The sequence below is a fragment of the Chiloscyllium plagiosum genome, unplaced genomic scaffold (assembly GCF_037043375.1).
Source record: "Chiloscyllium plagiosum isolate Xiang-an unplaced genomic scaffold, Cpla_swu_hap1 HiC_scaffold_37, whole genome shotgun sequence".
Lineage (NCBI taxonomy): Eukaryota > Metazoa > Chordata > Chondrichthyes > Orectolobiformes > Hemiscylliidae > Chiloscyllium > Chiloscyllium plagiosum.
The window spans coordinates 28,788,555-28,814,628 of record NW_028270175.1 but is presented as its reverse complement, the minus strand read 5'-3'; the positions used below and the strand labels follow the sequence as shown (position 1 = coordinate 28,814,628).

Genomic DNA, 26,074 nt, shown 5'->3' with positions numbered 1-26,074 from the left:
TCTTTTTTATATAAGCTGTGGGTATATCTCCTAAGCCCAAAAAAAAAACTCTAGAATCTTCTATCTGAAAACCTAATGCACTGCGCTGTTTGCTTTGTTCCCTCCTAAGCACTTCCAATGTAAACAAATTCCTATTAATCTCCCGGAAGTTCTCTCTACTATTGTGATTTAAAAGAAATCACCACGGCTTCAGAAATATTTACCAGTAAACCATTAATCCCTTCAGGCACGCAGAAAACACCTTTCACTAGTTCAAAATTCAAAAATCGAAAAAATTAATAATTAAAAAGTGTGGAACCACACATCCTACATCACACCTGCCCCCAGAAAAGAATGAAAATGCAACTTTCACAGATAAAAAAATTATCTTAAAACCACTTTTGTGTCACAATGACAACTGTAACATGTTGACATTAAACTTACAGTGAGATATACAACAGCAACATTTTACCTAAATATATGGGCACCACATCACTTGTGTCCTTTGTATGGGCTATTCATAAAACAGCTACAATAACATTTTCTTTTCTAAGTGCATCAACAATTTTCAGATTATATATTTGGATAATTAGACTCCATGAGGAAATCATGAGTAGTTGTCCCCAAATATTTCTAAGAAAATCTAAGGATTGTGACCCATAAAAATGAGTTTTTTCTACTTTGTTGCTGACTTATGTTTCAGAACAAAGAGATTTTGGAGTGCAGGTTTATAGTTCCTTGGAAGTTGTGTCTCAGGTAGATAGGATAGTGAAGAAGGCGTTTGGTTTGCTTGTCTTTATTGGTCAGTACATTGTGTATAGGAATTGGGAGATCATGTTGTGGCTGTACAGGACGTTGGCTCGGCCTTTATTGGAATACTGTGTGCAATTCTGGTCTCCCTGCTTTAGGAAGGATGTTGTGAAACTTATAAATCTTTTCTGAGCCCTTTTAATGATGCTGCCAGGGTTGAATGGTTTGAGCTGTATGGAGAGGCTGAATAGATTGGGGCTATTTTCCCTGGAGTGTCAGAGGCAAAGGGAAGACTTTATAGAGGTTTATAAAATCATGGGTATGGATAGGGTAAATAGACAAAGTCTTTTTCCTTGGGTGAGGGAGTAGATGGCATAGATTTGAAGGTAAGAGGGGAAAGATATAAAAGTGACCTAAAGGGCAACTTGTTCACAGAGAGGAAGGTGCGTATTTGGAATGAGCTGCTAGAAGAAGTGGCGGATGTTGATACAATTACAACATTTAAAAAGCATAAGAATGGGAATATGAATAAGAAGGGTTTAGAGGAATATGGGCCAAGTGGGACTAGATTAAATTAGCGTATTTGGTTGGTATGGACGAATTGGACCGAAGGGTCTGTTTCCATGCTCTACATCTCTATGACTGTATGTAAGTTGAAAAATAGATTGATAGCATAGTTTTTGAGTTTTGGTTTATGAATTTCACTTCAATTAATTTAAGTAGTCCTCTCATCTCTTGCCTATATTTAGTTCAAAGGACTAAATACTGTGGACTCATTACATAGCAAGTAGTAACAAAAGGAATTCCTTTCTCTCAATCATTAGGACAGTCTTATCAATAAGCATTAATCATGGTCTTCTAAGATTGATGTCAACTTTCCATTGGTAAGCTGAAGAGGTAAATTATTTCATTCCGAAACGATTTTTCATTGCTTTGAATATTTGGGATGTAACATTCGAGCCTTGATCTGATTTTATTCCTTTAGTTGATCTAAATCTTGTAAAATAACTTTTCTACTTGCAGTTTTGCTGTCATTTTTCCTAACAAACTTCTTCAGGAAATCTTGTGGAAACCTCCATAATTATTAAAAGATACTGGTTTCTGTTCCTGGTTTTAGGTATTTAAATTTATTGAAGACCTTGTTAAACATTTTTTCAAAAGCTGGTATTAAATTTCAACATGCAGATTTATTTGAGGATTGGGGTTTACTCCACTACCTGACATGTAGGGCAAGATTTGACTATATCTTTTTAAGTAATTCTGGCCAATAAAATGTTTTAATATTTTAGCCAGTGTTTTCCTAATATCGAAGTGATCTGACATTGGAATTTTGTGAACCGCTCATAAAAGTTCAACATGATACCTGGGTGGGACTACCAACTGTTGGACCACTGCTGTTCCCTCATCAGCTGGTATTTGGGATGGTCGCCATTTCCTCATTAAAGTTTTGTATTTCAAATAATAGTATTCAGGTACTGTTTCAGATTCAGTCACTCAGTAGGCTGTTTGGTATAACTTTTTCAATTCCAAATCAGTTTGTTGCATTTCAATTGAAGACAATGAACTAAACAGTTCAGCCACCTTCTTTTCACCTTCCTCCTTTTTTGTTAAACTTTTAAAATTGTATCCGAAAGCTGAATTTCCAAATCATGTTCCTATTTTGTAGACTCTTTTTCTTCCTGTATATTTTGTAAGCCTGCGTGTCAGCGCACAATCACATAGGATATTGCTGTTGTAATATTTGTTTCTTCCATTGCCACTGGTGGTTCCCACCTTTGGTGAAGCCAAAATCCTTGAACCTGCCAGTTGTTTCCCAAAATAAAGTCAATTCCTTGTATCAGAATTTGTTTAAATACTCGATCACAGCCTTTTCCATATTCCAAGTCACTCTTTAATCCAATTCTGTATAATGCGACTGGTTTGTAACCTCTGTGCATGCCTTCAATTAGTATTTGTTCCAGTGTCTTCATTTCTTTGTTTATTCCTTTGATTCAAAACATAAAGATTCAAAAACTTGCTAAGAGCCCATAGTTATGATCCCAGCTGATGTTATTACTGGACAGGTCAGATACCAAACTGAAATCTGGCTTGATTAGACCATATTTTGTTCATTCTTTATTTTAACAAGGTGGTCTTTCACTGGAACACAGGCAATGCTGCAGATTAGCTTTTAACAATAAAACAAATTTATTACGCAAAAGAAATGAAGATAAAATTGAATAAAACCAAACTGTTTGCATGTAACATATTTAAATATTGCAAAACACACAGTAAAATACAATCATATTAAACCCAATAAAAACCATTTATCATGCTCAGACTGTAGAGAATTTCCTTCTCTTTCTGTGGTTCAGTTTAACTGAGGCTTCAATAACCAGTCTTGAAAATCTGATAGTCTCTTCCTAGATTCTTCATGTAACTGAGCTGAGACTTCCTCGGCTTCAGGTCACCCCATTAGGCTTTCAAGTCTGAAACTTAAAATATACTGCTTACACTGAGGTAACCTCTTCCTTAACTGTCTGCAAATTATCTCCCTTTTGCAGGAGCAATTGTTTTACACATCCAATTTCAGTTAAGACTTCTGCAAACTGCCCCAAGTTATAGGTGCTACCCCTAAGTCCAAAAATAAACAATTCCAGAATCTTATATATGAAAACCCAATGGACTTGTCTGTTCTCCCAATGTAAACAAATCCCCATTACTTTCAAGGAAGACACTAATAAAGTGTTTTAAAATAAATTGCCATGACTATTTGAATACTTACAATCTCATTTCTAAACCCTTATAGATGCACAGAAAACTGTCATGCCATTAGTTCAAAATTCAAAAATCTAAAAATAAATGATATTAGAAAATATTTAAATTACAGGTGTTACATCACAGTGAAGAACATAAATCTAATTAAAGGCACTCAAAATATAGAATTGCAGACAAGAGAGATTTGAACTGAAATGATAACAGCATATTTATAGACTTGAGAGATGAAAGGGTGCAGAGGAATCATGGATTTTGTTGTTTTAAAAAGATTGTAACAGCCCTCCAGGAACTATTAATAATGAGACCTTTCAAAGTGAGCAAAGGGAAGATCAGTGCTCCAGAGCTTAATGGGAATTAAACCAAAGGACCAAAAAGTGGGTCTCATAGTTGTTGTGAGATAAGTTTGGGGCAGACATGAGAGAAAATTTGAGAGAAACCTAGGTAGGATAGATAACAATGCAAAGCATATATGAAAGAGGTTAAATAGAATAATCCCCAACTTGGCAAAAGTGAGGACTGCAGAAGCTGGAGATCAGAGTCAAGATTAGAGTGGTGCTAGAAAAGCACATCAGGTCAGGCAGCATCCGAGGATTAGGAAAATTGACGTTTCAGGCAGGAGTCCACAACTTGACCTGGTTTATAAACAATAAACACAAGGGGCAAGATTTAAGTGCCGCAGTATCAAATAGCAATGGTATAAATTGAAAAACAGGATATTGCAGATGCTAGCAATCTGAAATAAAAATAGAAAATTCCCGAAGTACTCAGGTCAAGCAACAGATTGAATGACATACAAACAAAGAGCAAGAGTAAGTCACCTGGTCCTAATGTGATTTTAACATCAGTTCAACATTCCTGCATACTCCCATAATCTTTCATCTTCTTGATAATGAAGTATCTATCTGGCTCTGCCTTAAAAATATATAAGGCTTCTGCATCCAATGCATTTTGAGGAAGGAAATTCCAAAGACATTTAACCCTCTGTGAGAAAAACTATTTCTTCATCTGTGTTAAATGTGCAACCACTTAGTTTAAAACTATCACCTAGTTCTAGATTCTCGCAAATATTCTTCCACCATCCACCAGGTCAAGTCCTCTCAGGATCTTGTATGTTTTAATTAAGTCACTTTAGACTGTTCTAAACTCCAGAGGACACAGGCTTAGCCTGTTTAGCCTTTCCTGATAAGGCAATCCACTCATTCCAAATATTAGTCTAATAAACTCTATGACAGAAGAGTTATTCTTACAGTACCAAAGGAATGGTATAAGAAAAGAAATGAGAAATGCCTAGAGCGACTGTGCTGCTTTCTGAGGAAAAGTATCAAAGCAAATAAAGAAAAGAAAATAAACTCTCGGTAGAATGTATGGCCTAAAATTGAGGAACTCAGTTAAGTCCAACAAGCTGCGAAGTTCCATATTGAAAGATGAGGCGCTGTTCCATAATTTACTGTACTGTTTCTGTGAAACAAAGAAAAGACATGGCTGCTTCACCTGGAAAATGTGTTTGGGGCCTTCATCATTAAGGAGAGAGGAAATAAAAGTTTTGTTTAAACCATGGGCACCATGAGAAGGAAATGTAGTAGTAAGGTGACTGAGGAATAGATCAGGGTTTTACAGAGGGAACACTCCCTTCAGAATGCTGAAATAGGCAGCTAGGAGATGCTATATTTAGTAGTGGCACCTTGCTGGAAATACAGAAATGGTAGAAAATGATCTGTTTAATACAGAGGCTGGTTGGATGAATGGTGAGGGCAAGTAGCACCCTATTCTGGTTCTTTGAGGGAAGGGAAGAGGTGAAGTGAGGGGAAAAGTTGCAGGCATTTGAGCAGAGGTGTTCAGTGATGGGATGTCCATGGAGAAGAGAAGATGGTAAGAACCAGGGAACTGGAAACTTTTCCACTGACTGGGGCATCAAAAGAGTCATAAAGGTTGATGGGGAGAGCTTGGGCAAAGGGAGAAAGAGTCAGCATAGAAAGAAATCCATTCACCAGGACCAGAACTTGGTGAATCCATAGGTCTGCTAGGATAGTGCTGCTTATAGATCTTGGTTGGGAAACTCCAAGTTGAGGGTGGCAGTGGCAGATTACCGGAGGAAATGAGACCAGTGACAACTCTGAAAACAATTACTTGGTATTCATGGTCCATGTTGAGCTAGGAGAAAGTGTCAGAGTGTTGGTATTCAACCCTTCTAAGGCAGAGGTCAATTTGTCAGGCGAATCTGCTATCCCTTGGTTTGATAACCGTGTCGGGCTTAGACCTGAGAGAATATAGTCCAAATGAGTAAATTGAGCGGGAAATTTAGGTAAGCAATATCATGCTAGCAGTTCTCAATGCAATGATCACAATCAACAGGCCAGAGGGAAGGGTCCAAGTTAGGGGGAGACTATTGGCACAAACCACATTCAAATTTTTCGATCAATGCTGCCACCAGTCAGGGAATTATGGTACATTGCATGCAGAAGAGAATTGTATCAAAATATAAATTAAAAAATCAGATAACAAAAATTTAAAAATGAGGTGTAGTTTACCTCAGTTACAGTTCTCATCAATGTAGATGTAGTAGGATTAAAAAAAATGTGTGCCTGTTTCATTTTGCAAAGGCTTTTCATATCCACTAAAGTGAATAAAAGAAATTGTTTTACTAGTCTTATTAATTGCAGAGCATGACCTGGAACCAGAGCGCTTTATGAGTATTATCTGTGTTTGTCTTTTTGGTTTTGTTGAGAACATATTGGAATAATGTGGCAGTTCTAGTTCATATAAAAAAATAATTGCTTTTCCATTTTGTCGCAGAGCTCCACTAGGCGAACTCTCTCCGTTTCAGTCTAACCCATTGAGAGCAGTTCAACATATTTATCTTGGCAAGCAGCTGAGGTTGAAAGAAAGTTCACATCAGCTGGCTCTGCACTTGTCCTTTTGCTACACAGTCTATCTTTTTGGTTTAAACAGTACTTTGATCCTAAATATAGTCACCAGAGAGAAATTCTTCTCAAGCCTGCACTTCAAATATTTTTCTTATTATGGTTCATATGAAAGAGAATAAACTAGAGGAATGTATAAAGATGAACTTTTCAGTTTTCGTTGACAAAGAAGTTATTTTAAGTTGCATCTTTGTCAGTCACATTTAACAAATTATAACAACTGTGGTAATAGTGGGTCTCATCTTATTGTACTGCAATCTATAAAGCGTGGATGTTGATTTACGAACTCTTGAGAAGAAACAGCAATATTTCTTCAAGCAATTTTATTCTGAATACAAGCAGTGTTAACTTCACCTATAATTTTGAAGTTGTATTGCAATAAGTGGTCAAAACTGTGATGTGACTGGCCATTTTTATAAATTAGGGGTGACTCTCCAAGCACTGTAAAGCGTTAAGTAAGGCTGTCTTACTGTGTTTGTGTGATGAGCCAGCAGCTGCAGTTTTATGCAGAGATCTGCAGATGTTCCATTTTAAATGGTTTTAGGTTGCATCCAAAATAATTTACAGCACCCTGTTTGTACTACAGTGCATGGAAAGGTCAGTTGGAAATTTATCCCTGTTTGTAAATTATTTGTCCAAACTTTTGTAACATGACTAATTCAGTACATTTATACAAAGATGGAATAATATTATTCAGAATTAGCACAACAAATGTTTAATAATGGTAAATGTTTTGATCTGATTCTACTAATTCTGACCTGTAACGTTTATGCTTCGTACACCTGTTAATTTTCCCAAGGTAATTTCAGTGCTGGTTATAATTTACAACCTGCTGGGTGTTGGGCCAGATATGGTTTTTGCATGAGGTCTTCTGGGTGGATGAGGTCCTACTAGTTGGAGTTTACACGTTGCTTTTATATTCCTGTGATCAAGCTATCCAGAGCTGGTTGAGAGGATTTTTTTTACTGGAGATTCATAATCACATTGTTTTATCATGAAAGTTATTGTAGGAGGGATCATTATATTAATAATATTTTGCTGTCTGTTAATGAGTACTAATAGGACTTGATCAGATTTTAATTGAATCGCAAAATTGTGCAAGTGTCTGTGTTCTGGGAAAAAAATGGTTTTCCCTGCCTTCTTAACCAAGCTTTTGGTTATTTGACATCATTTTTGTTGCTCATTATCATACTTCATAATACCCCTCTGAACTGCCTTAGGACATTAATTTAATCGCAGTATAAAAATAATAAGTTGTTGCCATTCAGAGGTTTTGTAGATATAATGTAGGAGAAAAATAGTTTTCTAATGTAGGAGGGAAACCAACACACTGTTCAAGTAATCTGGCAAAGAAATTGCAAAACTAAACAGCACACATGATCGAAATCTGATCAAATACAGGCATTCTACAAATTTGCAGCAAGTCAGTAAGCATCTGATCTACAAAGATGTTACCATTTGGAGTGTGATTCATTCTTTATTAAAGGCTACACCCAGGATACTAATCTTTCACTTGCTGTTTGACCTGCGATCTTACTGTTCTTAAGAAATATTAAAACTAAGGAATGCAGCTTCCATCTATTGGCCACTTTAAAAAGTTGCTTCAATGCTGTTGTGCTGCCACTGACTCTAGGTACATGGTCTCAAGCAGCCATTGGCATCTTAAGTAAACTTTGGTTTTATTCATAGCGCACAGTGACTACATAAACATTTAATAAATGCAACATGAGCCCCGTGCATTGGGAATTAATGGCACTGCTGTGGTGTTTAAACCTCTATAAATCACTACAGCAAAATAAACTGAGTTTCCAGAAACCCCCAAAAATTGTGAATGCCAGCAGCTAGTCCTCTGAATTTGTCCTCTGAAAATTAATCTAGAGTACGTTCTGAAAGTGACTCTTGTCTGATGAGAGAGATTGGTGGACAGGCAGGATGCAAGAAGTACACCTTGGAGGAAGGTATTTTTGCCTGGTTTTAAACATCCCCATTAATACAGTCGAAAATATTTGAGCTTATTTATCTCAGGAAATGTTATGGGATATAATGTAGTCTAAAGTTCCATATGAATAGAAAGCTGCTCTCCATATTTGTACCAATGTCACAAAACTTAGCCTTCAATGTGTCAGATTTGATCACAAGAATTTCATTTACTCTTTAATGGTGGGAATAGCAACTTGAACTATAATCTACATGGCAAAAGGTTGCTGCGAACTCTATTTTACTTGTTTAATTCCACTTTGCTGAGCATTTATTTACAACCGTTTGAAAAGGCACTTCTTCACTTAAGTAGGATGTTCTATTCTCTTTCTTACAACTGGTGATGTTACTGTCGGACTAAAATAGCTGGTTTGTTTGATCTGCTTGTTTTTACCCGGCGACAGAGTATCGCATCTATGTAACAAACTGTGGCTGCCCTTTGGTTGAACCTGCAAAGGAAGCCAACATTTGGGGTCATTCCAAGTTCACAGTATGGACTTTTGACTGTCCTGTGCATGAACCGGTTTGGGGACCCCTATAGGGATCAGTCACTCAGGCCAGTAACACAAACCAATTTTCATTCAGTATCTGCAGGGGCAAATCCACAGGGGTCGCTCAAGGGAGCTACCAACCTAATCAGGCATCTGTGGAGACAGCCCGGAGGGGGACCCACTGGGCTACCCAGCTAATCAGACATCCACACAGACAGCTCAGTTGGGGGTTTGCTCCCAGGTTAAGCTGCCAATGTGCTATTGTCAGAATGCATTACTGCCCCAAGCTAATGACGAGGGGGAGCTGATTAAGGACTGGAGCTCAGAGAATGTGACAGCAAGAATAACAGAGTCCTTAGGACCCTGTAGATAGTCGCACATTTGTTCAGTCATGCTTAGGAAAAACAGCAACTGGACCTTTTGTTTTCTATACGATATAAAATAGTCAAAGCCTAGCTCAGCCAAATGTCTGCTCAGTAACTTCTGCATGTTACTGAATTGCCAAAGCGGGCACTGTGAACTGCCCAATTAAACTCCAAGGCTAATTCCACAGCATCGACGCTGATCCGTGAACTGTTTTTTGCATGTGACAATACCCTTTTTTTGTTGCTGTCCGTGGTATTTCCCGGATGTCTAGTGAGGTTGCCAATCAAAAAGTGTAAAGTGTGTTCTCTGAACAAGGAGAGGCTGGGACCTTTCCCTGGAGTGTCGGAGATTGAGGGGTGACCTTATAGAGATATACAATCTCGAGGGGCATGGATAAGACGAATAGCAAAGATCCTTTACCTAGGATAGGGGAGTTCAAAACTAGAGGGCATAGGTTTAAAATGAGAGGGAAAGATTTAAAAGGAGCCTGAGGAGTGGCCTTTGCACACTGAGGGTGGTGTATATCTGGAATGCAGATATAGTTACAACATTTGAGAGGCATTTAGACAAGTACATGAACAGGAAATATTTAGAGGGATATAGGCCAAGCACAGGCAAATGGGAGTAGTTTAATTATGAAACCTGGTCAGCATGGATGAGTTGGACCAACGGTCTGCTTACATGCTATATTACACTATGACTTTAAGCTGATGATTCAGCTTATACACAGCCAGAAAGAATGCTAGGCAACATCTGTTTGCTTACAAATACAGAGAATGCTGAAGAAACTCAGCAGTTCTGGCAGAATCTATAGAGAGAGAAGCAGACTTAATGTTCTGACTCTGTGACTTCTTCAGAACTGAAGAAGACAGCCCATAATGGCTGTTTCTCTGGGATAATTGCTTTTTAAGATTTTCTACTGATCTGAGGGAAGCTGGGTCTGCCACTGGCCTCACTAAAGTAATGTACCGTAATTTAAAGGGAGGAAGAGATTATTGTGCTACTGTCCTGTTGAGACAGACTCAAAATGGCAGCAAATCAGTAGTGGTTTATATTTGCATCTGGCAGACCTTTCGGAAAATTGATGTAGTTCTTGGAGGCTCTGGATGCAATATTGCTGGGATTTTTTTTTGCCAGATCTTTCCAGTCCTTGCCCCTTAGTGAGCACAATAAATAAACTTTAAGTTTGCCCCTAGCATAGTACCCCTCTGAACTCTGTGTCAAAGCTACTTTAGTACTACGTATCATTGAATAGTATTAAATTACCAACAAGACAGCATGTTTCTCCCAGGGCAGGATGTGGCTAGATTGCATCTAAACACTTACGAACACATATCCTCACCTCACATCACATTTCAGCCAAAGATTAAACTCCGGAAGAAAAGGTGTAAGGTCTTAGTTAGGCAAGGTCCAAAGAAAATCGTTTTTGCCGCGATGATGGTTGTGGAGAAACTGGCTGCAATTGTTGATGTGTCATCGCTAATGGCTACAGTTTGGAATTTCTTGGCCACTTTTTTTTTTAAAAAAGAACTTGGGAATGAGTTGCATTTAAATCTTATATTTTATAACAAACAACATACACACCCAGTTTTTTTTTTAAGAAAGGTATCAAGTTCAAAGATGGTTAAAATGGAAATATTCCTCAAAGATTGCAAATATTTAGCAACCCAGTCTCTGGTATCAATAAGACCTCACATCATATCTGTCACGATCACATACCAAACGTTTCTTCAAAGTTGCTCATGAACTAGTAAGTTTATAATCTTTTATGTAGGCCACTTTTTAATTTAATTGTTCAACATCTATAATAACCACTATCCCAGTTTTATTTTTGATAAAGTTTGTTTATTATACTATTGCTGAAAGTTACTTAAGTAATAATTGGTAACATTATTAGCCAAAATACAAATATTTAAAGTAAGCAAAGATAACTTTTATGAGTGAAAATGAGCATAAGATCAGTCTCTAATTTCTTTGCAGGCATGGCTTGCTTGAAGATTCCCTTTCTGAAGTGATGGGATTGAAACTTGAACTCAAATTCATCAGCTACAATGATTTCTGTAGTCAAACAATTGGAGGTTGCTCTCACGTGTGGACTTGGTACACAGGACAGGTCCTGGGAATGGGTGAAGGTTCCTTTTTTTCACTTTTACTGAACTGTAATTTGTGCTTCTTGGTAATCTGGTTCAGTACAAGAGTCCCTTTTAGTTCATTGTTTTTGTCCTGGATGCCTTCTTCTGTCTCTCTATTAAGAAGCAGTTGCTGTTGCAAGACATCTGTATTCATTTGGTTTTACTCCAAATGGTTGTCCACAATTGCAACAGATTGGTTACAAATGTGAACTTCGATGAATCATTGTTCGACAATGCAAATTCAACCATGCTAGGATTCTTTATGATACCCTTCCTGTCTCTGTTAAGCACTACAGAACTTTCAAGTCTTCACACCTTTTGGGGGTTGAATGGACGGTCCTGGATTCCTTGAATTATTTAATGACCCTAGTGACAGACTATGCTATCTTTAGAGTCAGACTGTAATTGGTCATTTGGCTTTTGGGAGTAATTTGGAAGACTCCTTGTGCAGAATCTTATAGAGACCTGAAAAAGTGGACTATAGTGGGAAATGTGGCCGAATTGAATGAGGCCTATCTTGACAGAAACAACTTGCTGTATCTTTCATCTAGGTTCCAGGTGTTTTGCGTGAGATTCTCGCCAGGGAGCAGTGAATTAACAAATAGACCACTGCTTGTTGTTGACCTTATTAACTGCACAGCTTGTCTTCTTAGTATGCAGCTTTCATATCATCCTTCACAAGCAAATTAGATGCTGAGAATCCTGACATGGAAGCTAGGCCGGATACCTGGCAATTTCAGCTAACCACTTGCTCCAAAGGACCTCCATATTGGACATAGCTTCTCAGGAAATGTTCCAAGGGCACCAGATACACACACCCCAACTCCTCAGACATTGGCATCCTGACAGTTGCTATCCTTGAGAACTTTCATGGCACACCTCCAATCCACATGTAATTACCACTTCAGTGCTGTACTTTTGGCAACAATCATTGTGTTGCTGCAACAAAGACACTGTGCTCAAGGACATGCCCCCAGCTTATGGACTGCACCGATGTGCATCTCCCGACTGTTAGTTTGTTCTCTTCGTGCTTACCCACTTTGAACCGACTTGGATGCATCCCTGCATTGCCTTTTTATGCCTTGTCCTGCAGCCAGAGATACCACAGTTCGTTATTGTGCCATTCAGTGTAGACACAAAACCAAGAAGCTTGTCATGCTGTCAGCAATCTTCAATCAAGGGTTTACCAACATAGCAAGTCATGGGCACTCCAAGAACAGTCCAAGGGGTTGGAGACAATTAGATTAGATTAGTTACAGTGTGGAAACAGGCCCTTCGGCCCAACAAGTCCACACCGACCCTCCAAAGAGCAACCCATCCAGACCCATTCCCCTACATTTACCCCTTCACCTAACACTTTGGGCAATTTAGCATGGCCAATTCACCGAACCTGCACATTTTTGGACTGTGGGAGGAAACCGGACCACCCGGAGGAAACCCACACAGACACTGGGAGAATGTGCAAAGTCCCCACAGACAGTTGCCTGAGGCAGGAATTGAACCCGTGCCACCGTGCCGTCCCAGTCAGTTAGTTACCCGGGGCATTCACAGTCAGAATCCTGTCCACAAAGGATAATGATCAGAATATTGGGCAGCTAATCATCTGTCTTATCTATTTCTGCACTACTGTTATCTATTTTCCTTTTGGCATGAGAAGAGAGGGGCAAGTATTCAGGGCTGTGAAAGTGGACAGCACAGCTGTTATTGTTAGTGCAGGTGGGAGGTGACCTGAATGAGTGAGTATGCAGCACAGAGGGCACGCAGAGGTGGTACTGACTGGGTTTGAGGCGGGTGACAAAAAGTAAAGGAAAATGTTACAGTGAGATTGGTTGAAAATGAGCCTTGGTGGGAGGTAGGGTAGAATCAGCGATAGAGTAAATGCTAGATATTAAAGAGAAAATGGTGGACCTTATGCTAGCTGAGTTGGGTGGAGACATTGACCTCCTTCCTACATTGCTCTGTCTCCCTCCAGAGACTGCACTGACCCAGGTCACGACCTCAGACCAGGCTGGCATGATATGGTGTTGTGATCTCCTTTGCTTGTCCTGGGGAAGAAAACATCATGCATCTGTGCCATCCCGTTCACCAGGACCTCCCAGTCCCTGCCCACAATGTGGGGTGTCAATTTTCTCTTGTCTGGGGTGGGGGTGTTGAGGGGGACAAAATGTCAGGAAATGTGCAGGGCAGCTCTGCGCAGATTTGAGCCGTTGTCTTTGTCCAAGTGTGTAGCGAGCTTTTAGAGATGGTGCTGAGTCCAGGTTGTCAGGTCATTCCAGATTATTCTCAGAAATGATGAACTGTTCCAAGTACAACAGGTGATCAAGTGGAGCTAGAATCAGATGAGAGGAGTGCCTCAGGGCATGATAGGTAGTTGATGAGGTGTGTTTGATAAGATGTGATGAGAAAACTTTTTAGGTTTTGTAGAGGAAAGTCTTTCATGAGACCCAGCAGTACTGACGCTTATCCAATTCTGTCCCTTGTGTCCAAATTTAAATAGGTTAGCTGTTGTTCCAAAATATATAATATTATAGCTACATCACATTAATAATCTCTATAATTAATAATACTGTGTTTGGGGGTCCCTCGTTCTTAATTCTATGCAGTCAGTAACTGACCTAAGCGCACTCCACTTATGGACGCTAAGATAAAATATAGGTCAAAGAAACACACAGAGTAATCATTCCCTACAGTAGAAAGCTTTGAAGCCAGCTTTCTGTGTATTCGGAAAAAGAATGCGCAGTGTGCTTACTGTCAATTTTGTCAAAGTAAAGGAAGACAGCTCACTGATATGGGGAAGTGTAGTACTATCATGATTTTTGTGTGAATATGCAAAAGTTGTGATGATTGTTAAAATTGTTATGCGATATTACGAAAACAGGTTAGCAATTTATATCCAGCATTGTTTTACTCAGTGTTTTCCTACTGTCTTTTTTAAAATTTGAGAGACCAATAGAGAATAAATATCTAGTTCATATCACAAAGGGCATCAATACTACACCCCTTAGCTATATGTTGGTGTAGTTAGTTATTGACTAACATATCAATTCTGGCACTCCTGGGCTGGGAAGCACTTATGGATACAGTTCAATAACTGAATATATGGGGCTAAATGGAAGGAGTTGTCTGTAATCTCAAGGGCTTCTTTTCCCCAAAGGACAGTGGAGGCTCAGTTGTTGAGTATACTCAAGATAGAGAGTGATTTAAAAAAAATCAAAGAATATGGAGACAGTGAAAAAAAATTTCATTTGAAGTATTTCAACTGAGTTCATTGAATGGCAGAGCAAGCTGAAAGGGCTAATTGACTTACTCCTGCTCCTGTTTCTAAAGGTGGTCTTTCTTTTCTGTCATGACTGCATGATTGTGCAAGAACCATGAGAACCAAGAAAAGTTAAACTACATTGACCAGTCCTCAGATATACTCCAAAAGATTGAAGGATAATTGATAACAAGATAAGTCTTTTGAATCGCTGTCCTCCATGCGGTGTGGTAGCTAGTAAGCACCTCTGCTGGAAATGTGGTGAACGACAGCACATCAGTGCATTCAGGTTTGTCCCACTCATAATGGGACTCCTAGAAGTCCCATATTTTACTTACTGAAGAAGTGTTCTGGCTATTGCAAAAGATAAGGCAGGGGAGGCTTGTGTGAATTATAAACTGCTTGGTGAGAGAAAACAGAGAATCATGTTTTCTTTGGAAACGAGATCAGTGTAAAGGCTCCTGCTACTCTTTATATATGTTAATAATCTACACTTGTCATACAGGACACAACTGAAATTTGTGAACAATGCAAAACTTGATAGTATTGCAAGCAATGAGGAACATAGAATTAAACTGCAAAAGGACATGCTGGTGGAATAGACTGACTAGTGACAGATTAGGCTTGGAACAGAGAAGTGTGAAATGATTCATTTTTGTAGGAAGAACATAAAGAGGCGATATAAAATAAAGGACACAACGATGAAGGAGCAGAGGGACCTGTTGCATGTATACCCACAAATTATTCAGAGTGACAGAGAGAACAGTTAAGAAAGCACACAGGATTGTAGGCAATTCATGTTACATATTTGTAAATAGCAATGTATAAAAGCCAGAAAGTTATATAAAACTTGTATAAAGGACTTGAATATTGCATCTAGTTCTGGGCACCACACTTGAGGAAGGATGAAAAGGCATGAGAGTAGATGCCATAAGAAATTGTAAAAATGGTTCCCAGGGTGACAAGCTTCCATGGCATTGACTGGAGAAGGTAGGGCTGTTCTCTTTGGAGAAGAAAGTTGAAAATGGGTTTTGAGAGGAACGTTCACTATCATGAGAAGTCTAGACACAGCAGATATGTTCTAATTGGTGACAGATAGAGAACCAGAAGATACCATTTTAAGGTTGTTGGCAAAAGAAATGTTTAGGATTTGAATTGCACTGCCTGAGTGTGAGATGAAGATAGATTGCAGACTTGGTTGTGACTTTACAGCAAGAATTGTGTCATCTGAAAATGAAACATTTACAAGGCTACAGGAAAATGCAAATGAGTGCTACTAAATGAATTGCCAGCTAAGACATGATAGCCAGTTGGCTTCCTCCTGTGCAGTAACCATTCAATGATTGGGCCCAATGACCTGTTTCCATGGTCTAAAGTCTACATTTAAAATACTGCTATTTACGGTCAAGAAAAGAACTGAATATAACAGCTTATTTCAATGGAAATGCTTGTTATACCTTGGTTGAGTGCTACCTTTGCCATTATGATTCCGTGTTCAAAGTTTGTGAGAAGATTTGTAGCTCGGGTGCTCATTGTTGTGGTTCTGTTCGCCGAGCTGGGAATTTGTGTTGCAGACGTTTTGTCCCCTGTCTAGGTGACATCCTCAGTGCTTGGGAGCCTCCTGTGAAGCGCTTCTGTGATCTTTCCTCCGGCATTTGTAGTGGTTTGAATCTGCCGCTTCCGGTTGTCAGTTCCAGCTGTCCGTTGCAGTGGTCGGTATATTGGGTCCAGATCGATGTGCTTATTGATTGAATCTGGATGAGTGCCATGCCTCTAGGAATTCCCTGGCGTTCTCTGTTTGGCTTGTCCTATTATAGTAGTGTTGTCCCAGTCGAATTCATGTTGCTTGTCATCTGCGTGTGTGGCTACTAAGGATAGCTGGTCATGTCGTTTTGTGGCTAGTTGGTGTCCAGCTATCCTTAGTAGCCACACACGCAGATGACAAGCAACATGAATTCGACTGGGACAACACTATTATTATAGGACAAGCCAAACAGAGAACAGCCATGGAATTCCTAGAGGCATGGCACTCATCCACAGATTCAATCAATAAGCACATCAACTTGCACCCAATATACCGACCACTGCAGCGGACAGCTGGAACTGACAACCGGAAGCGGCAGATTCAAACCACTACAAATGCCGGAGGAAAGATCACAGAAGCGCTTCACAGGAGGCTCCCAAGCACTTAGGATGTCACCTAGACAGGGGACGAAACGTCTGCAACACAAATTCCCAGTTCGGCGAACAGAACCACAACATTATAATTCCGTTTACACAGGAAGTGTAATGTAGGAGAGGATGACTTTGAAAGGCCTGAAAGTAAATGGCAAAAGCATGCAATGTTATACTGAAGGCATCAGATTCCGTTTCAACACAGCACCTCTACATTGAATTGCTGTAGCAACTGGCTTTCCATTGGCGTTTTGATCCAGTGCTGTTTCCCATTGACTCCACTCCTGTCCAGTGTACAATGTGGTTAATATGAATTCAGAGGCCCAACTGCTGCGTTTTTATACCAAACCTGTGGGTTCTGGTACAAAGATACAAGTTTTCCAGAATCTGCCCTGAACATTTACAGTGTAAAAGTGCATTGGAACTATGGCTATTTGTCATGAACACAAAGCATTTTAAAAATATTTTTGATGATTGGCCTTTATATTAATGCTAATAGGATTTCTGACCAAGATTCAGGTCATGTATAGCCTAATGGGCTGGGTATCCTTTTTTTTAATGCTTCTTCCAGTTGTGTGAAATGAACACACATTTGAAATAGCTAATAACTGCACAGTGCTGATATTTGGAAATCTATGACCAGATGTCCATCAACATAATTGCGATAGTTTTATCTATTGCTGGGGTACACAGATTTATTATTATTTAGACATTTAAGTGGGATTATAAAACAGTCATTTTTCTGAAGAGGATTATTTTTGAGAAAATTCTGAATTGATATGGACATCTGGAAGTAAAATGGTGCACTGGTGTACTCCTTTTTATCAGCCATAGAATATAAGATGTTTGAGGCTCCATTTTCTCACATTCACAATATTTCTCACCCCGCTCTTTCCAAAGACAATGGTTACTTCAAGTGTATATTGAGTTTTGTTGGCTCACTTTAAATAAACTTGCTGTCATGAATTTTTTTCATAAAACAAACTTCTGAAGGATTGCCTGTACATGGAAATGCCATCTTCCCTTCTTTGATGACGAGAATTGGTTTTAAATACTTGTATTAATTTTTCCTTCTCAAATGATGCACATTTACTAATTTCTCCTGAATTATTTGGCTATATGGAGCATCAACTTAAGATCTCTTCCTGTTCCACCTTGTGGATAGGTTACAGCACAGGTCATTTGAAATGAGAACTCTGGCAAATATTCCTTTTCTTATATTATGAACTCTGTAATTGAGATCAGTGATTTCCAGACCAGACGGCTATCACATTGATACATCATGACATTCAGCTATTCACTGGACAGGGCCATTAAGAGAGCTGTTCTATGGAATCTTTGTGAACTAAGGGAATATTTTGTGAAAATTAAACCTCCACTTGTGGCGTTAAGGACATCCAGATTTAAAAACTTGTCCTTCCTCCCTGTGAACTCATCGAAAAAGTCAGTAATTCTGCACTTTCCACATGTTCAGTGCAAAGAACTGAAGCAATGAGGTGCAAGTTTTTCATTTTCCAAAGTAAGATGAAGAGAGAATTTGAAAAAGGAAACCTATTTGATAAATATTTTAAAAATTGCCTTTCATTGTTATTTTCTGCAAGGGGATAAAGTAATTTGATGACTTGTTAAAACATTTTGAATCTTTTAAGTATAACAGATGGATGGTTCCCCCTTCTCTCATTCCTTCCACTTCTCAAATATTTTTACTGCACTTGTTTAGGTCAAAATCCAGGAAGGCATTCAGTTCTTTGTGGTTGTAGGATTTTGCTGTTGAGCTTAGGTTATATTTAAGTTGAATTTTATATCATTCTGAGACTAATGTTAAGTAGCAACTCCTAAAGACAAGCAGATCTTATGCAGAATCTAGGAAGACCCTATTAGAAACCTTGCCAGAAATGTGAACCTTAATGCTGCACCAAAGCTGAATGAGTTTTCCAAATCTGACTTGTTTGGGTATTGGAATTTTTATGGCTTCAGACATTTGTAGCTTAAAGAGTGTCTTTTGTTAACTTCTGTCTGCACTGATGCTTTGGAACATTTTCACCTTTTTTGATGCCCCACCCATACAAGAAAAGTTGACTTGAATTTTCTCATTGCCTTTTTAAAATGAACCATGATTGTAAAAGTTGTGATCATTTTTGCTAAATGTCTTATTTGCCTGTTTTAAAAATAGGTCAATGAAATTCTCTTTGTCTCTTCAAAAAAAAGTTTCATTTTGGCAAACTCCACATTTTTATTTTTTAAATGGTGCTTGCATTATCTGTTGGTATCCTGTGTCAGATTGTGGGTGAAATCCCATCTCGGCATCGCCATGCATTCAAGTCAAAATTCAACATTGTCAGTTAGGACACTATTTGAAGAGCAAGTAGTTCTACTGATCTCTCAATCAGCATATCTCCCTTGAATAATATTGCCATCAACATCTCATCACTGTTTTGTGCTCATTGATGCACAAAATAATTTGTGTCTTCCCTGAAAAGCAGCTTTAATTCATTCTTTATGAAGTGCTTTAGGCATTTGAGGAGTGTGATAAGGCACCATGTAAATGCAAATTCTTTTTAAAAAAACACACAGACACCTGTAAGCTAACAGCACTCTCGAAAGAGAGGACTGCTTGGTCACTACTTGTGATAAAAATTCATCCGTTAACACTTAAGTTGACAACTTAGTAAAATTGTAAGCATTTCAAAATTTTTAAACGCAATTGTAGGAATTTTGTTGACTTATATGATGGCTTGTTCATGGCAAAGTTCCTAGTATCTAATGACCAATGTAATTATCCTCTGTGATGGGGTAAAAGATTACATGTGTAAGAGAGGTGGATTGCATTTAGTAAATTCCATTCGAAACACTAAGACCCAAGGCAGTCAATATCAACAATAGCTTTAACTGTGGTCTGACTTTTTCCACCTGGGATGTTGAGACTGACTAAAATGCTTCTGCCTCAAATTCAATAATCTAATACAGATCAGATTTGGTTCTGGTTTATGTGTCTCTGTGCAAAAGGTGTTTTTAATCAAGTGACCTTCCCTTATTTCAGAAGAGATCCTCCGAAGAGGCTGCACTTGAAACTCCTAGTTGGTCATTACCACGTTCAATAATTTTTCTGGCTTTCTATCCAGCATCAAACTTGCTGGAGGGTGCACTATAACCACAATATAGCCTTCATGTTTGGAACGTAACCTAATCATTTTGTAGGAGATTTCAACATGCAATAATTGCCATGTAAACTATTGAACTCTGAAAGTAACAATGTAGAACAGCTGTTGGAACAGTATTCTGAAAAAGCTCCCTCATTGTTGAACTATTAACTGTCGTCTTTGGAGTAGCTGCGTCTGCTTATAAGAGGTGAACTTTTCACCTGTTATTAATTTTTTTTAAGCAGATTTCAGTATGGCGATGCAGTTTTTTTAAATGTACCAGCTGTCATACTGGTGAGGAAGGTAGGGGTTGCTGACATATTGCGGGCAGTGGGGAAGCAGTCATATATAAGGGTCTTGTTGACATTTAGTCCAGGCAGTCCATGCTGAGCTCAAAACCAAAAAAAACCATTGCTATTGTTTTTATTGGCTGACTATTCACAATCCAATCAAACTGCAGACAGACTACAATGTTCAGATAAGCAGTGAATAAATGGACATTGTGCAAATGTCAAGTTACGTCAAGCATAATATTTCTGGAATGATTGGGCTAAGTTTTTCTCTTAGGTTTTTCCTCCCTTTTCTGAAGGAGCTGCAGTTCCATTGGGTTTATCCCACTTCAGTAATGTATCCAAATAGGCAGTATTCATGGGGAGCTTGGACAATGAGCACCTATGGACATGTAACCGCAGTAGATCACGTGGGCTAATTTAATGTTGTTCATGCCAATCCTGTGCAAATGTAGATTTTTTAACAGAAATTAACAAACCATCAACTAAGAGGCTGTTGAATATTTCTCGTCAGCCTAAGAACATTGTGGCCCATCGCTGCAACTGTAACCCCAGCAGAGATCCACTGAGAAAGCTGCCTTTACAATGTTCACGATCTGTGGCCGTGATGCCAGTTCCAGGCTAATCAGTCATGTCCATAGTTCATAGAAAAACTTGCTGGAATAAATAACGTATGAAATAAAAACGTCTCACACCAAGTTTGGGTCAAAATCTTTCCATGTGCATTACATATAGAGAAGCATGTTTGTTGACTATATCTTGGATTTCTTCAGAATACCTGCAATACTGTATTTTTTTAAATTGCAGTGGAGAAGGAAGAATAGGTTAGAGCATGTGCAGTGTAAGCAGGAATGTGAAGCTGGTCTGGGGGTGCCCAGAAAAGCATAGCATGTACTAACCTTAAGCCTGTGGAAGAGAGGAAAGTTTCATTGTTGATAGTAGGAATCGTAAATCCAGTGGCTGATAAGTTTAAGCATGTACACGTTGACAACTTTCAGTTTTATCTCTGTATTTATGGATTGAGGCATTAAGGATCAGAGAATGCCACTCCCTCCTAAAAGATTCTTTGCATCCTGTATAATTTCCTTGTCACGTCTCCCATGCTTTATAAATATGCCCTTCTGGCTATAACTAAGATCAGGAATTCATCGCTTAGGGAATTGTACAGAAATCTTTAGCTGTTTGCACATCCATTATCACGCACTGTGTAATTTGGTCTGAGAGAGATGCTGGTAACTCCTATTACACTTTACTTTCAAATACAGCCATCCATAATGATGGCATTGGAAATTAACTGTTGTTAGAATTGGATTCTAAATCTAGGGCGTATTTTGGATTTTGGTGTTTAACACTGAGCCAGGGGATGGAAATTTCCTAGATTTGTGATGGTGAGCTTATATTAAAAAACTGAGATCTCCGACATATGTAAGAATAATAGGGGATTTTAACTTTCCAAACATAGACTGGAGCTGCAATAGTTTTAAGGGCTTGGATGTGGAGAAATTGGTTCAATGAGTTCAAAAAAATTATATTTTTTCAATTTTTGATGTACCTACGTGCTGAGGATGAAAACTTGACCTTCTCCCTGGAAATAAGGCAGGGCAAGTGACTGACATGTAAGTGGGGGAGCACTTTGGGTCACGTGATCATAATTCTATTAGTTTTAAAATAGTTATGGAAAAGAAATAGGCCTTGTATAAAAGTTAAGGTTCTAAATTGGAGTAAGGTCAATTTTGACAGTATTAGACAAGATCTTTCAAAAGTTGACTAGCGGAGGCTGTTTGCAGGTAAAGGGGCAAATACGCAAATGGGAGGCTTTCAAAAGTGAGATAACAAGAGTTCAGTGGCAATGTGTTCCTGTTAAAGTGATGGGTAAGGCTGGTAGGAGTGGGGAACAGTGGATGAATAGAGATATTAAGGCTCTGGTCAAGAATAAGAAGGAAGTACATGTCAGGTAGAGACAACTGGGATTAAGTAAATCTCCAAGGCAGAAGTGGGTACCTCGGATGCTGTCTGACCTGCTGTGCTTTTCCAGCACCATTGTAATCTTGACTCAAGTGAATCTCTTTTAGAGTACAAAGGGGAGTAGGGGCACTGTTGAGAGGAAAATCAAAAGGGCAAAAAGTGGATATGAGCTAGCCTTGGCAGATAAGGTTAAGGATAATTCAAAGGGATTCTGAAGTACATTAAGGACAAAAGAGCAACAAGGGAGAGAATAAGGCCCTTTAAAAGTCAGCAAAGTAGTCTATATGTGGAACCATGGGAGATGGGAAAAATACGAAATGAATGTTTCATGTCAATATTTACTGTGCAGAAAGACATGGAAACTCGGGAACTTGGGGGAAATAAAATTGAGGTTTTGAAATCACTCCACAGTGCAGAAGAGGAGGTGCTAGAGGTCTTAAAAAGTTTAAAGGTAGATAAATCTCCAGAACCTGATCAAGTGTATCCCAGGACATTGTCGAAAGTTAGGAAAGAAATTGCAGAGATATTTGTAACATTTACAGCCATGAGTGAGGTTCTGGAAGACTGGAGGTGGCCAATGTGTGCCTTTACTTAAGAAAAGCTGCATGGAGAAGCCTTGGGACTATAGACCAATGCATCTGAACTTAGTAGTGAGAAAGTTGTTGGAGGGGATTCTGAATGACGTGATTTATATGCATTTGGAGAGCAAGGATTGATTAGGGATAATCAACATGGCTTTGTACTTGGGAAATCATATTGCACAAACTTTATTGTGTTTTTTTGTAAGATAAATAGATAGATAATTGGTAGATAAGTGGTAGATATTGTCCATATGGACTTTATTAAGGCCTTTGACATGGTTTCACATGGTAGACTGGTTAGTAAAGTTAGGTCATATGGAATTCAGGGAGAGCTCACCAATTGGATACAAAATTGGATTTACAGTAGGAGACAGGGTGGTGGTGAAGTGTTATTTTTCAGATTGGAGGCCTGTGACTGGTGGTGTTCCACAGGGATCGGTGCTGGCTTCACTGTTGTTTGTTATTTTATATAAACAGTTTGGATGAGAGTTTAGGAAGTGTGGTTAGTAAGTTTGCAGATGACACCAGAACACCAGGTAGTATAGTGGACAGTGAAGAAGGTTATATAAGATTGCAAAGGGATCTTTGCCCGTGGGCTGAGGAGTGACAGATGGAGATTAATTTAGATAAATGCAAGGTGTTGCATTTTGGTAAGACAAACAAGGGTAGGACTTGTACAGTTAATGGTAGGGCCCTGGGTAGTGTTGTCGAGCAAAGACATAGGTGGTTGAGACACATTGTTCCTTAAACATGGCGTCACAGTTAGAAAATGTGGTGACAAAGGCTTTGCACGCTTGCCTTTGTTGCTCAGATCATTGAGTATAGTAGTTGGGACGTCATGTTGTGGTTGTACAGGATGTTGGTGAGGCCACTTATTGAACTGTGTACAGTTCTGGTTGGCCTGCTATAGGAAGGATACTGTTAAATTGGAGAAGGTGCAGAAAAGATTTACAAGAGTTTTACTGGGATTGAGGGTTTGAGATGAAAAGAGAGGCTGGGTAAGCTGGGACTTTTTTCACTGGAGCGTGGGTGGTTGAGAGGTGACCTTAGAGGTGTATAAAATCATGAGCGGCATAGATAAGGTGAATAGCAAAGGGGAGTTCAAAACTAGAAGGCATAGTTTTAAGATGAGAAAGATTTAAATAAGACCTGAGGGGCACATTTTTCACAAAGAGTTGTTTGTATGTGGGATGAACTGCCAGACGAATTGGTAGATGCAGGTACAGTTACAATATTTGAAAGACGTTTGGACAGGTACATGAGTAGGAAAGGTTCAGAGGGATATGGGCCATCTGCAGGCTAATGGGACTAGTCTAGTTTGGAGACTTGGTCACACTGTCAGCATTTTCCCAGCTGATAGAACACACCCTCAAACCTCGACCACAATCAGAGACTATCTTGTCCACGAAGGCAGCCTCCTTGTAGCAGACCAGTGAAGTCTTTAAATCCAGAGTGTAAAATGAAAGCCTCCTGTTGGAAAAGTACCACCTGTAGCCCAAGCACCTGTTGACATGGGAGTTTCCTCTCCAATTTGATAGACCTACTGCCTTAACCACTCTGAAATTTTGAAGTTTCGCCTTTGTTGAAGTTCATCCATAGCCTATGCTGTAAGGCCAGTTATGAAGCTGCCTTCTGGCATGTGCAGACTAGACCTGCACCCAGTCACGTGCTGGCAGTGTGCGGTTTCCTGCACAATTATTCCAACTATGTTGGACAGAGAGAAAGTGGCTGTTTTACTGAGAGGGAGTGGGATGTCCTGGTGGATAGAGGGATGCAAACAGTCTCAGCTCAGGAGTGTGTCCTGTGGTTTTGGTGTCTGCTGTCTGAGATAGAGAGCAAGATGAACAAGCAGCGAGTTGGTCCCACCAGGTGACCATTCTGACTTTCACATCAGGAATTGTCAGAGTTTGGTTTCTATCAGCCACTCGAGAATGGGAAACTGCATCTTCGTGAGATATGATGACACAATATGAGGATGTTTATGTAAACTAATCCATGTAAGTAGGCTTCTCATACCTCACTAGGGGCGATCTCATCTGACTATTCAACACTTGGTTGGAAAATGGGACATTTTACTTTTGTCATCAGGAAACTCCTTATAGCCAATCTTATGTAATTCTTCCAACTTTCTCACTACTGCCTGGAAGATTCTGCTGTGTGTTTTTATTGTATTTGTCAGTGAACCAATTTAGCTTTGAAATTTTTAAACGTAAGTTGTCCAATTGCTGAATTGTAGGGACCAGGAGGGTTTGAATTTACACCAATATATACTCCTAGCAGAGAAATATATGAAGCAGATCCATGCAGGCATATAACAGCTTGTAACTATAACTATTTAAGTAAATTCTGGAAAATAATTTAAGTAAATTTACTGGGAAAATTTCATTGTAACTATTTGTATTAGATCCATTATGAAGGAAATAGGGAAATATTAATTCAGAAGTTGTCTACTAAATTTGGTGAGTTTGAATAATGGACTTAGGATTTATTGAGTTTTAGTGTCTTGCTGTCTGATTTTTAAATTGTAGTTTTGTTTTTCCCCTCTCTCACAGTTTGCTGGGACTCTATCAGATGGATTGGGAAAGACAATGGACACAAGACATCAGGCTGAGCGTGAATCTATCCGCTATCAAGCAATGACCAGCGGTGAGCACCTTGTGGCTGGAATTCAGGGCCTAGCTCATGGTGAGTATGTGGAAGAGGCAATTATAGTTCCCTTTGCTGGTGTAAGTGATTAAAGATTCTGAATTAATAATGGTTAAAACATAGAACTGCTTCTGTGTATTCTGTCCAGCAGTGGGCATGTCATTTTCAAGGATGTATTTTACCGTTCCTATAGGTTTTGAGATGAATTTTTTTTTTACAATGGAACCTTTCATTGGTCATAGCCTGCTCTGCAGCTGAATTTTTAACATTAGGGTTGTCATGCTCCGTAATGATTGAATTTCAACGTAATGCATTTCAGATGTCCTGTCCTCAGAGACAGAAGTTCTTTGTAAGCAGAAAGACCATTTTTTCCTCGTTTATTCACCCTCCACACACACTTCAGAATATTTGCCATTGCGCAGAGTGGAAAATCACTTAGAATACTGACTGTTAAAATTACAGTTTAGCTGTTTTAATCCTTGCCCGTCAAAAGATGAAATCTTTTCCCAAATCTGAGATGAATCTTTTTGTCTGTTGTGCTGACTTGCATTGTATGTATACATAGACAACAAAATTAGTTCCTTTGTTGTTTTATTTTTACTGCTTAGTAGTTTTTGACTTCTCGTCATTGGGTAGTGGTTTTCAGTT

General features: G+C 39.0%; 1 protein-coding gene across 10 annotated transcripts in view; it reads left to right on the top strand.

The window, feature by feature from the left end:
• vps13d (vacuolar protein sorting 13 homolog D) overlaps nt 1-26,074 on the top strand; it is a 314,700-nt gene that overhangs the window by 238,961 nt on the left and 49,665 nt on the right. For all 10 annotated transcript variants that reach the window (XM_087980553.1, XM_043675642.2, XM_087980550.1 and 7 more), the window contains one exon: nt 25,333-25,465. In XM_087980553.1, coding sequence (XP_087836679.1) covers nt 25,333-25,465 — 133 coding nt within the window. The remainder of the gene's footprint in view (nt 1-25,332; nt 25,466-26,074) is intronic.